This window comes from Narcine bancroftii, chromosome 6 (genome assembly GCF_036971445.1).
Source record: "Narcine bancroftii isolate sNarBan1 chromosome 6, sNarBan1.hap1, whole genome shotgun sequence".
In the NCBI taxonomy this organism is placed as follows: Eukaryota; Metazoa; Chordata; class Chondrichthyes; order Torpediniformes; family Narcinidae; genus Narcine; species Narcine bancroftii.
The window spans coordinates 232,577,729-232,591,810 of NC_091474.1; the positions used below are offsets into that span (position 1 = coordinate 232,577,729).

Genomic DNA, 14,082 nt, shown 5'->3' on the forward strand with positions numbered 1-14,082 from the left:
CGGGTGTCACATGGTCCCCCAGCGCGGGCTTCTAAGCCCCGTGCTGGGAGGAAGGGAACACCTCCGATGGCGCCATTTTGGCTGGTTGCCCCACCGCGTGGCTTACAAGCGGGGCCGGTTCGCCTGCCTATTGGTGAGTTGCCACAACTTCATAATTAAATCTTTACATAGTCTTCATATTTTGTCAGAAAAATAGAGGGTTATGGGTCTGCAGTAGGGAAGGATTAGATTGTTGTGGAGTAGGTTTACATAGTTCAGCTCAACATTGTGGGCTGAAGGGCCTGTACGATGTTGTGATTTTTTAAATATATATAGTATCTTTGTAGTTTTGGAGTTGAACAAATGGATATTTTTCATTTTTGTTGCTGTTCTGAATGAACAAAAGTCAGTAACATTTTCATGTGAAACACTGTGTTATGGATCCAGAAGCAGGTGAAGCTCCAAGTGTGCCACCTCAGCATGCTGTTTGCCTGATTTGTATTGGTGTCAATTGAAAGGGTTGGCAACCGTGACCACAGGGCACATCATCCCTCAAACTCTCACCAACATGGCACAAGGGCATTATCATGTGGAGGCAGCCAGCTTATTAACATTGACATATGATTATCCCTTTATCGCATCCAGAAAGGGGCTGGTGAACAGAATTAAGAGTGAATGCGGTCTGGAAGGAAGGAGTGAAAGAGGAAGAGTTATTTCAGGAAAGACCACTGCTGGAAAAACCAGTCATACAAGAAAGTCTCCAAATGTGCTGGAGAAACTCAGCTGGGTCACAGAGGTTTCAAAGGGAGACAAGAGTAACCAATTTTTTTGGACTTGATCCCTTCGTTAACTGGTTCCTGAATAAAACAGGGGGCAGGGAAGAAGAGGAGGAAGAGGCAAGGGGAGGATCATAGCTTAACAGGTAAGATGTCACAGCACTGGTTAATAGCCTGTTTTCCTTGCCCTGCCTCTGCCCCCCTCCTCTCCTCACCACCCCCCCACCCCCGCAACTTTTTAATTAAGGTACCTGCCTGTTTTTGTTCATGCCTTGATGGAGGGCTCATGCCTGAAATGCTGGTTACCCTTTGTACTGACAATAACCACACAGGCAGTGCGAGTATAAGACAGCTTTAATAAACTAATATGTACACTAAGAGGTCTTGTCTCTCTGCAAGATGAACCTCGAAGGCTAGACTGTAGCTCTGGTCTGCTTTATATACAAGGTCGCCTGGATGACCCCTGGTGACCTAGACTTTCCTTGGCTTGGCTTCGCGGATGAAGATTTATGGAGGGGTAATGTTCATGTCAGCTGCAGGCTCGTTTGTGGCTGACAAGTCCAATGTGGGACAGGCAGACACGGTTGCAGCGGTTGCAAGGGAAAATTGGTTGGTTGGGGTTGGGTGTTGGGTTTTTCCTCTTTTGTCAGTGAGGTGGGCTCTGCGGTCTTCTTCAAAGGCGGTTTCTGCCTGCCGAACTGTGAGGTGCCAAGATGCACGGTTTGAGGCGAGATCAGCCCACTGGCGGTGGTCAATGTGGCAGGCACAAAGAGATTTCTTTAGGCAGTCCTTGTACCTCTTCTGTGGTGCACCTCTGTCACGGTGGCCAGTGGAGAGCGCGCCATATAACACGATCTTGGGAAGGTGATGGTCCTCCATTCTGGAGACGTGACCTACCCAGCGCAGTTGGATCTTCAGCAGCGTGGATTCGATGCTGTCGGCCTCTGCCATCTCGAGTACTTCGATGTTAGGGATGAAGTCGCTCCAATGAATGTTGAGGATGGAGCGGAGACAACGCTGCTGGAAGCGTTCTAGGAGCCGTAGGTGATGCTGGTAGAGAACCCATGATTCGGAGCCGAACAGGAGTGTGGGTATAACAACGGCTCTGTATACGCTAATCTTTGTGAGGTTTTTCAGTTGGTTGTTTTTCCAGACTCTTTTGTGTCGTCTTCCAAAGGCGCTATTTGCCTTGGCGAGTCTGTTGTCTATCTCGTTGTCGATCCTTGCATCCGATGAAATGGTGCAGCCGAGATAGGTAAACTGGTTGACCGTTTTGAGTTTTGTGTGCCCGATGGAGATGGGGGGGGGGGGCTGGTAGTCATGGTGGGGAGCTGGCTGATGGAGGACCTCAGTTTTCTTCAGACAGCTTTAATAAACTAATTTGTACACTAAGAGGTCTTGTCTCTCTGCAAGACGAACCTGGAAGGCTAGACTGTAGCTCTGGTCTGCTTTATATACAAGGTCACTGGGATGACCCCTGGTGACCTAGTGGTGTCATTACATATCACCACACCCTTTAGCTCCTATGGATACTGTGTGACCTGCTCAGTTTCTCTGGCACATTTGTGTATCAACATATCAGGAATGACCTGCATTACTTACATCATCAAATTAACATGCAGTGGCTGTCTCTCTTTGGTCTTGAAGAATGCACCCAGTAAACGACCTCATCTTATGTTTTCAACCTCAATGTGACACCACCTCTCCCAGACAAACATTTAGCACAAGTATAAACTGACACATGCAGCTAAAAATACTCACTTGAATGATTTGAATATTTATTTCAAATAGCTTAAAAAATATTATGCTACATTTTCCCCCCCGTATCTCATAGGCTGATACATGTGTGCTTTGAGATGTTGTTCACTATTTTCAGATTGCATGAGGCTGATGCATTACAGACGAACCAAACACTGCATCTGCTACAGAATAGTTCAATACATCTGAGCACTTATCCCGCAGTTTTTTAAACCAGTCAAAACATGTCCGATAGTTCCATTTTGCAGGGTAATAATTCTACAGTCACGTCAATTTTTTTTTATAGGTGGCTCCAATAACTGGCAGTAACTGTGGGATATCATTGATATTCTGCCTGTTAGCCATACCAAGGCTAACACGGTTAGTGTAGCAGTTAGCACAATGGTGTTACAGCACCAGCGACTGGGGTATGAATCCGGCGTTGTCTGAAAAGCACTTATAAGTTCTCCCTCTGTCTGCGTGGGTTTCCTCCGGGTGCTCCCATTTTCTCCCACCCTTCAAAACGTACAGGGAGGTTGTAAGTTAATTGGGTGTAATTAGAGACATGAGCATGTGGGCCCAAAGGTCCTGTTACCATGCTGCATGTTTAAATAAATAAAAAATTAATGACAAAATTTCTTCAAGGAGATCTTCCTTTCGTTACCTATCCAATCCCTGCCATGACACTGGTAACAGCTGAAGTTCACTTCACCTCTTTCTCAGGGTCCTTTTTGTTTGGGAGCGGTGTTGAGTAGACGATTACAATTTAAAGGGTATCAAAGGTGATGGGGAAGAAGGCAGAGGAGTTGGGCCGAGTGGGAAATGGATCAGCTCATGATTGAATGGCAGAGAGGACTTGATGGGCCGAACAGCCCACTTCTGCTCCCTTATCTCATGATCTTAATTAATCTGCATTCACTCAACAATCCACATTATTCTTGAATTTAAAAAGGAAGAGAATTTTGGCCCAATATTCAAAATCTTCCATTCACACTGACAACATGGTTGTGTTGAAAGATTCTAACCAGCTGAGAATTTAATAACAAACCCAGTAACCTCAGCTGTGGGGCCATTTTTCCTGAAGAATGGAGTAGTCCTGAAAGTGAAATGTATTGGAATTGAGGAAGCTCGTTCAAGTCTGAATAACTGCAACAAAAGAACCCATTTTATATCAACCATTGGGCAAGGAGCTCTCAGCTCTGTGTCTCACATTGATGAATCTTTGGGGAAGGTGATTTGGACTGCATGAGAGGCCAGCCTAGATACAATGGACTGATGACACAGGGACGGTTAGCACGACCCGGGTTTGAATCCAGCGCGGACTTTAAAGAAATTGTACTTTCTCCCTGCGTCTTCAAGCGTGTCCTCTGTTTCGCCCCACTCTTCAAAACACACTGGACTGTACTTTAATTTAGGTGTAATTGGGAGGTGGGTGGCACAGGTTTAAATGGCCGGAATCGGCTTTAAATTTAAATCAAATTAGCCCCGAAGGCCAGTACGACAAGTTCAGATGAAGGTCCGGCTCCGTACTACACACGACCGGTCTCCTGCAGACACCATTGGGATCTTTTGAACAATATTTCGAATTAACCCATGACAGGGATATTGGTTCCAGGTGATGCAAGGTTAATTTCGAGAGGGCGTCTGAATTTGTTTTTCTCATCGAACACTAGGTAAAGCAGCAGAAATCCTGCAATCTTTCTTGGGCCAATGGGTACTGGTGGTTTGGTAGATTTGAGGCTTAAGAACAGAATGATCTGTGTGGCTAATGGCATTCCACAGCATTAGACCTCTGTTATTTCTGCATAAATTAGACTCTGTTTTAAAACAAATCCAAGTGTAAATACAGTAAGTGGTGAACTCCAATTCGTACATTGAAAGACCTCTGATAGAAGAAGAAGCTTCTGACAGACAGGTTCAAGGATCCTGCCAATTGCTTTAATGCCCGCAAATCCTGGGAAATAAAAGGTAATGCAGACAAACCTTCAAAATGATCCCTGATTTATCAAGCCAAGATCTGAACAGTGGATCATTGAAGTGATCTCAGCTCAACTGACAACTGATTAAAAGCCCACATGTGGAATTTGTTACAGTACCATCTGATAATTTGTTTTCATAAAAAAGATAGAAATTCATATTTGGTCTGGCAGCACTTCTCATCTGTCCACTGAAAAAAATATTTATACAACTAAACTCCCGAACAGTTCCTTTGACCTTCATAGCATCACAACAGAGTCTCCAGATGAATCGTCAGCAAACGGAATATCCCCAGAACTAGGTTCAGGCGCAGGCAATTTTGACCCATTGCTTTGACAGACCCCATTTAACAATGGCGTTTCCACATCCACCGGGTACGCCTGCAGTTCAGAGACCTCTGATGCCACGTATCTGCCATCCAGGTCCAAGGTTTGGTGGACTTCCACGTGAACTGTTGCCTCTGCACAACCCAGGCTGCATGAAGCGACTTCAGTGGGGTCAGACAAGTCCACATCAGAAAGGGCAAGGACATCTTCAGTCAGTAGTCTCGGGTTTGCAGCGATTCCTGTGTTAACGTAGATGATATCTTCCCTGCCCTGGATTTTTGGCAATCCGTTAAGAACTTTAGAGAGGATGGCATTTAAATCAGAAAATGTCGGCCTATCTGCAGGATCTAATCGCCAACAGGAGTACATAATGTCATATCTGTAAGTAAGAAAACAGAAGTTATTTTTTAATCACATATCAATTATAGCAATGTCCATAATTCAGACTCACTGGAGGGAGAATAGACAATGAGAGTTCATTGTCACGTACACAAGGACAATGTACAGATGTACTGAAATTCTTACTTGCTGCAGCCATACAGCTATGCAAGGTACATCAACCATAATCGCAAAAAATTAATTACCACAAGTTCCCGGCAAAAAAAGGATGCACCAATATAAAAAGCTAAATAAATAACTATTCCCAGTTGCAGTTAGCACAGTACAAGATGAAAAAAAAGTGTTGTTTCAAGATTAAGATTCAATTGATTGTTATTTAATAAAAACAGTGCAATATCGCACGAAATTCACTCGAGTCTGCTGTAAGGCAGACAGATTCACCCTCGGCAGAAATTGCACTAAAGTACCTCTTACAGTCAAAGAAAGAGAAGCAAAAGAGAGTCGCCTCATGGTTACGGAATATCTGTGGATTAACGTCCAGCACTTCCACATTCCCAGCAGCCACACAGAGTTCAGTCCAAACCATCAGTCGTCCAAGCTTCAGATCTGAACCTTCAGCACCCTCGTGCATCCCATTTCCCATACCTGGTACCCCTTCAACCAGTCTCGGACTAGTCTCCAGCAGTGCGCCGCCTGGTGTGAATCCAGTGCAGCGCAGACGGATCTTTTGGTGGTCCCGCAGTAGTTTATCATTCGGGTTAGAGTGGAAGGTAGCAGTGAGATCAGGTGTAACCATGGTGATGGGGGTACTTAATCATGTTGGCTGCCCTCTTGAGACAGTGCCTCACCTAGATGTCTTCAACAGACAGGAGGTCGATGCCAACGATGGACTCGCTAAGCAACAGAAATGTGCTGGTCAGTATTTATCCACCAACCTCCTTCAATCTTCTCGAGTAACTCAACCCTGCTGTATCAATATGTATAGAATACAAAAGCTCTTTGACAGCTTCACGGGAAAGGGGCCCATAAACATTAAGTAAAGTCCTAAAAGAGCCACAGCCAAATAAAATTGAGAATGAGAATAGTATTTGGAATCTACTGACATGATCTACCAGAGAGCGGAGATGTTGCCAGTCACCATGTTACTGCCACGTTGGTGAAGGTAACCATTTGAAGTGCGGAGACAATGCTCAGGTTCATGAGGGAAGAGTTTTTAAAAAAAGGCACAAAATAATCTGGGCCGTGGTTTGCCTGAGATACAATCGGAAGGCGCGCTAATAAAGATGGGATCTGAATTTCTGCGACTCCCTTTAAATGTGATGCAGCTAGTTAAAGGGCAAAGCTCAAAGGCAGCACTGACAGTCAATAAGACCATAACAGTCAAACGACTCTTAAATAGGCACACGGATGCCAGAAAGAAAAAGACAGGATTATAGGTGTGAGGTAAGGCAAGGATGAGATTGTTGTGGAGTAGGTTTGCACAACACCATGGGTTTAATGGCCTGCACTGTGTTGTACTGCTCTAACATTGAGGTGTAAACCATGTCATGAAGAGAAGTGGTCAGCCAACGATTAGTGTTGGGCCCCTTTCTCGATACTGAATTGGTAAGGGAGACTTGGTAAAGTTGGGGGGTGGGGAGATGGGAAAGGTCAAGGGACAATGGAATACTGAAGAGATGAAGGTGGGAGACAGGTAGGCGGGTGGGAGTGGCCAAAACCAACACTGGAATGGGCTGGGAAAATGGGAACTGGTGGTGAAAGTGGAATCAAATCAGGTGCGAAATGAGCTGAAATTGCAAATGTCATACCGCTGGTGGCCGGGTTCCCAGACGGAGAATGACGTGCTGCTCTTCAAGCTTGTGTTTGGCCTCCCCGGGAGTGCATGAAGCAGAGGGCGGACAGGTCCGTGTGGGAATGGGAATTAAAATGGATGGCAACACCGAGTTGTGGCTGGCGCGCTGGGTCAAAGTTCACGTGGTCGACAATGTGGTCGCCCAGTCTACACTTGGTCTCACAGACGTGAAGGAGGAGGACAGGGTGGTGCCTGGCCACATACCCACAAGTCTGGAGGGATGGGTATTGGGACATTCTGAACACCTGGCCCTTTCTATCATCTGAACATCTAATACCGTTGCTGTAACTAAAAAGGAAACTTGGGGCACTGTGAAGCAAGATACTCACACTTCATCCAGGCAGTCTGGAGGCTGCTTGAGTCTGTGATTGGCTTCCAGGTACTCGTAAATTTCATGATTCTGAATCCCTGGGTAAGGAGTCATCCCCCGAGTGACGATTTCCCACATCGTTATGCCAAATGCCCACTAAAAACGTAGAAAAACATCCTTAAAATCAGTTCAGATCCAATACTATTACTGTCTTGTAATAGCTGTCTTTAGTCTGCCAGAAGGCAAAGATTTGCCATTGGCATAACCCGGTGCCCCTTACAATAAGAGAAAGAAAGTGCTCAAGAATCACCGAGTGTCTATGGATTCACCTCCAGCGCTCGCGCAGCGACTGCAGCCGCACAAGACTCCAGTTCGGTTCAAACCGTTGGCAACCGAGCCCAGATCCAAACCTCTGACATGAGGAAGCCATCAGCCCCCAGGGTCCTTTGGGAGACCCCCTTGCTCTCAGCAACCTCACGAATCCCGTTACCGAAACCTGGTTCTCACAAATCAGTGCCCAGCAGCCCACAGCCTGGTGTGAGTCCTCTGACCTTGAGTCACCAACAGCCCACCGCCTGGTGTGAGTCCTCTGACCTCAAGTCACCAGCAGCCCACAGCCTGGTGTGAATCCTCTGACCTCAAGTCACCAACAGCCCGCCGCCTGGTGTGAGTCCTCTGACCTCGAGTCACCAACAGCCCGCAGCCTGAGTGCATCCTTCAGTCGCAGAGCCCCTTGCTGGTACACCACCACGGTCACTGCCCTGTAGGGTCGCTTCCTCCGTCTCTCCTTCTCACCAGGGGGAATTCTCCCCATTACTGGTGCCCTGTGCCAGTCCTCTGCACCCAGGAGTCTGCAACCCACCCCCACCCCCACCCCCCAGACCCTTCACTGCAGTCACAAGATTTTAAATAAAACACCGTTGGTTCCTTTAAAAGGCTGTTTAAAATCAGTATGGAGCTGACAGCAAAAAGACTGACTGGATGGTAGGTCCCTGCCTGTGTCTCCGTGGCAATACAGAAAACCTGAACAATTTTTTTGGAAAAAGGCATCAATTATGGAAACAGATTTACACATTTAGTGATTGTAATAAATTAATGTTTCCACAAATGCTTGTGGTTAGCCATTTGCTTACTTCTGTGTTTTAAACCATCGATGTTTGAAACGGATCGCAGGTAGGCAGGGCGGTAAAGAAAGCCTTTTGCATTCATCAGTCAGGGACATCATGTTGCAACTGAACAAGACTGGTGGGGCAGTTCTGGTCACTCAGATGTGGGAAACCTATCATTGAGCTGGAAAGGGTGCAGAAAATATTCACAAGAACGTTTCCAGGACTGGTTGGCTCACAAGGAGAGGCTGGTTAGGCCTCCAGGGCGATATTCTCCCTGGAGCTTCGCAGGCATCAGAGAGGTGTACAAAACTATGAGGGGCCGAGATATGGTGAGCACTCATCGACTTTTTCCCAGAATGGGTGAATCTTAAACTAAAGGGCATGGGTTTGAGATGAAAGGGGAATGATTTATAAGCCACTTGAGGATGATGGGTATATGGAATGTGCTTCCGGAAAAAGTGGCTAAGGAAGTTTTAGAGGGAAAGAAGCTGAAATCAGGCAAATAGCTTGGTTGGCAGGGCCAGGTTGGGCCAAAGGGCCCGTTTCTGTGCTGCAGAGGTCTATGACTGCACTAACTCCAAGAAATCACAACATTGATAATAATGAAGGGTTTATTGGCAGCCGCAAATACTGTGATCCTTCAGCAGGAATCAAGGGAAATACGTGATGAAACAAACAGCAAAGTTTATGGAACATCCCTTGAAAGAGCCGCAGCAGATTTAACTTCCAACCAATCTGGAGTAACATTTCACAATAAAACAACAGCAATTCCTTCAGCGAAGTGCAGTCAGACTGAGAGAGTGGCACAATTCAAATTGGGTGGGTGGAAACAAGTCCCACCATTTACAGTTCCATGGTCTATTCAGGTGATCATCTCAATTCTGCTTGGAAATAATGGTGCCATGGTGTGCAACCTTACGATAAAGCATTCCCTCCCAGGCAATCTCATTTCTCCTTTCAATTTTCCCGATTTCTTATCCGCCTTATAACAGTGCAGTCCTCTTACATTCTGCTTTTAGCCAGAGATACGAGCTGCTCTATTTCACAATTAACAAAGGCGAGTCAGAATGATGGCAAACTGAAAGTGCACCAGTGCCTGGCAAACCCCAATGGAAAGAGAAAGACCACTGGAAGTTAAATCCAGGAGCAAGACATTTTTTAAAAAACCCCAGCTTGGTTGAAAGCAACAAAAGGCAAATTTCAAGCTTCTCATCAGGTAGGTCCACAATGTGATGAACGTTCATTTCAAAAGGTTATGCAGCATGGGCACAGACCCTTCAGCCCACTGAGTCTGTACCAAATCATCAAACATCCATTTATGCCAATCCTAAAGTGATCCATCAAACTACAAGATTGAGGATGAGAATTAGGCCATTCAGTCCATCATGGCCACTTACACAATCTATGCCTCTAACCATCATGTCAGTCACCCCTCATCCTCCGTCACTCCTACACCTCTTTCCATCTGTTAACAAATCCTTGGTCCATATTTGTACATTACCCCCGAAGGAAAACATTTTGAAATTCCAAATGCACTACATTGGGCTGCGGGAATCACTCCAACAGATTTATGACACAGCTTGTGAGGGACTGTTTCTCCCATCTGTGAAATTTACTGCCCAAGGAAGCAGCAGATGCTGACATGTTAAACATAAGCAAGTCACAGGTGATTTTGGTGGAAGTGGGAGGAAACTGGAACACCCAGGGGAACCTACACAGGAGACAGGGAGAACGTACTGTTACTGGTTATGTTATATATCTTTAAAAGAGATTGATTGTGGGGGGTTTAGTGTAGGTAATTTCACAAACAGATACTTACACTTCATATCTCATTTAAAATGCAAGAGCTTGGCTGAAGCTGGACATTCAGGCACCAGTGGCTTTGCAAAAGACAATGGAACTGCTTTGGAAGGACTCTCAAAAGCAGGTGCAAATAGAGAGTCCAGGCTCAAGTGCTGATAAAGATCTTTCAAGGTTTGGATTAGGAGCCTTGGGAAGGGTCCTGGTTTTTACAAAGCAAAGAGAGAGGAAAGAACAAACAGGATTTCTCTCAGAGAGTGAGTTCTACAGTGGCTTTTGAGGCTGCAACATGGCAAGCTCGCAGGCTTGTTGAAACCCCATTTTGAAGGCGGGTTGTGAGTTCTGAGTTCGGCCTGTTCAAAACCCTTGTAATCCTTACAAAATGACTGGCAAGAGCATTTCTCCGGAAATAAGGGAAAAAAAGAGGAACTCTGTGGTGTCCTGGAAGAAGAGAGTATCATTTGGAAAACCCATGATGGGACAAGTTTCTTTGGCAAGACAATGAAGTGGCTGATTGGAGGAAATCAGTTTGTGTGCATCCAACAAGCAATCAATTTATCCCTGAAACCAAGAACCTTCCAGAGCAATAACCATTTACCTTTAAGTACCAGAGTCTGGTGAAAATTCATAAATGTTAAATTGTTTGATACTGGTGAACTTGGAGAAGTGAGAAGAGAATGACTATTGAAGCAAAGAACTTTCCTGAACATATATACATTACATACACATGCGCTTAGAATTAGAAGGGGTTAAGTTAGATTAAGTAAATAGTAATGAAAAAGTCTGATCCTGTTTTTATGTTTAAAGAAAATTAAAAGGAACTTTTATTTAATTAACTACTTGTCTTGGTGAATTTCTATTGCTTCTGGGTTTTGGGGTCCTCTGGGCTCGTAACAGTACAAACTCCTTACAGACAACGCAGGGTTTGAACCCAGGTGGTTGACGCTGTAATAGTGTGGCACTAACTGCTACACTAACCATGTTGCCCACAGTTACATTGAACTTGGGTATATGTACATGAAACATAGCACTTGAGTATGTGACAATAAATTCATTACAGGAGGATCTGATTAAATATTAACAATATTCTAAATGAGATTGGATTGCTCCTTTGAAGCCGAGTATACGACCCTCTTTTATTTGGTTAATATTTTATAATCTTTTTAATTAGAACTTGCCAAAAAGTATTTTCCACCATATTCCAGTGATCAAAATTGATAAAATCACCAGCTCATGTTGCTCTTGACGTCCTAGTGGTACTGCGCTGTCATGGGCCTACTTCTAAGTGACAGCACACTGGCTGCTTTTTCCGAGCTCCGGCTATTTCGATGGATCTCCGGCCTGGAGATCGAACGGTCTCTCCACGAGTGCATGCATTTATTCTGGGAGCTCCAGATTCGTCTCACATCCTGAAAACATACGAGGCTACTTGCCTCTTGTGTGCAAGTTCGTGGAAGAATCTGGAGGGGATGGGGGCTGTCAGAGGGAATATGGGGAGGGCAAAATGGGAGGAGGAACTTCTCCAGCCAGAGGGGGGTGAATCTGTGGAATCTGTTGCCACGGTTGGCTGTGGAGGCCAAGCCATTGGGTCTATTTAAAGCAGAGATTGATTTGTTCTTGATTAGTAAGGAATGTGGAAGGTGATGGGGAGAAGGCGAGAGAACGGGGTTGAGAGAAAATAATACATCAGCCACTTTAAATTGCAGGGGCTTTTTTCACAGGGCTGAAATGGCTAACAATAGGGGGCATTATTTTAAGGTGCTTTGGGAGTAAGAAAGAGGTAGGTTCTGCTCACAGAGAGTGTTGGGTAGATGGAATGCACTGCCAGAAACGGTGGTGGAGATAGATACAATAGTATCCTTGAAGAGATGATAAGATAGGTGAATAGAAAAGAGAAAAATGGAGGGTTACATGGCAAGGAAATTCTAGGCAGTTGATAGAGGTGGTTATTCAAGTCAGCACAATATTGTAGGCCGAAGACCCAATTCTGTGCTGCAAATTTTTATGTTCTACGAACAAAACCATAACAGTTTTATGCAGTCACCTTATCCAATAACCACAAGCAGGTTGAAAAAAGGAAGACTGAACAGAAAAAAGGAATGCCAACCGTCCCTTGGGTTAAGGCTAGATTTAAAGACCATTACATGTGGAAAGATAAATTTTAAACCTAGGAATGGGTGCAGCAGGAAATGCCTCTACCTCACAGCTCGAGTGACTGGGCCTCAACCCTCAGTCTCTGCTGGCTCTCCCTGTGACAGGCCCAAGTTCCCGTCGAGTGCATTGGCTTTACCTGGATCCTGAAGGGAAGCAGGTTGGTGGGTTAACTGGACATTGCAAGTTCCACTCCCCCCCTCACCCTCAACTCCCATAGTGGAGGGGAGTTGAGGGGGCATTTGAGAGAAAACCAGTGAACCAGAAAATTCTATAGCACAGAAACGGGACCTTTGGCCCTTCTACTCAGTCCCAGACATGATTCTGCCAAGTCACATTGACCTCCATACCTCCCCCATCCATGAACTGATCGAAATTTGTCTTAAATATAAAAATTGAGGCCACATTCATCAGTTCAACTGGCAGCTCATTCCACACTCAGCACTCCCTGTGTGATGTTCCCCCTAACATGCCCCTTAAACATTTCACCTTTCACTCATCACCCATTTCCTCTAGTTCTTGTCTAACCCAACCTCAGTGGAAAAAGCCTGCTGACATCTTCTCTATCTATACCCCTCATTCTTCCATGCTCCAGGGAATAAAGTTCTCACCTATCTAACTTTTGCCTGTCATTCAGTTCCTCAAGTCCTAGAAACATCCTCATTGTTCTTCACTGTACTGATCGACTTCCAGGAAGCACAGAAATTTGAATAAAAGAGCGAACGTACCACATCACTTTTAACTGTGAAAACTCGATCAGCAAGACTCTCGAGAGCAATCCATTTCACTGGCATCTTGGCAATGCGACCTTGTCTGTAATAATCCCCACTGTAGATTTTCTTGGACAAGCCAAAGTCGGCGACACAAACTGTCATATCCATCTGTAACCTGGGGGACCAAAAACACCATGCGTTTGTGCCTTTTGTGAAGTACATGGGAGGGACAATAACCCGTGAATTAACTTAATTCCACAGGATATGAAATACTTTAAAACCGCTGGTATCTGGAATTCATGCAACCGGCAAAAAAAATTGAAGAAAATAAAAAATAAAAAAAGGATTTTAATAAAATATGTATAAAATACACAAGTTTAAAATTGTAACATTAAATGTTCTCTGAAGTGATACATAAACCTTTAGTGACGATGGGAGCAAATATTCAGCCAGCGGAGGGCCTTGGTCGTGTTTTGCTCAGAGCAGCTGTTTGAATAAAAATGTGTGAAACAGCAATGGCGTCGCCCAGGATGAAGTGATGGTTAACACCACTTGTCGTTGGTGTTACACTCAGGAAGTGTCTCCTTATCCCTGCTTAGTAAGAGTCGCCGCCCTGATCAGAGACTTCATCTGTAAACTTGGGGGTGGGGGGGGTGGGAAGCGGGGTGTTAATCATCTATGATGTTCTTGTTCATCTTTCGGGCAGCACCGTGGAAGGGGTGCAGATGCAGTGACGGTTCAATGCTTTCAAAGAATGTGAGAGAAAATGAAGTAAAATGCTTTAAGATTTTGTATATTCAAGCAAGTGAAGTTTGTTCAGTACAAGTATAGCATATTTTTATTTTAAACTGTTTATGCTTAATGCAGGTGTTAGGCATTGTAAGAGCAAGTCTCAAGCAACCAGAAAATCCACTAATCTGGCATCTACCAATCCCCAAAGGTGCTAGATACCAGGGGTTTTACTATACAAGGGAGAGAGCAGGAATGAGCCAGCCAGATTCATCACAACAATT

The 14,082-nt window shown here is 44.9% G+C and overlaps 1 protein-coding gene across 2 annotated transcripts in view; it reads right to left on the reverse strand.

Moving 5' to 3' along the window:
- Positions 1–2,512: 2,512 nt before the first annotated feature.
- The window catches only part of mertka (c-mer proto-oncogene tyrosine kinase a), a 213,495-nt gene continuing 201,925 nt past the window's right edge, over positions 2,513–14,082 (reverse strand). For both annotated transcript variants that reach the window (XM_069887682.1, XM_069887683.1), the window contains 3 exons: positions 13,085–13,244; positions 7,316–7,452; positions 2,513–5,174 (listed from right to left, as the gene is read on the reverse strand). In XM_069887682.1, coding sequence (XP_069743783.1) covers positions 4,709–5,174; positions 7,316–7,452; positions 13,085–13,244 — 763 coding nt within the window. In that variant the 3' untranslated portion in view covers positions 2,513–4,708. The remainder of the gene's footprint in view (positions 5,175–7,315; positions 7,453–13,084; positions 13,245–14,082) is intronic.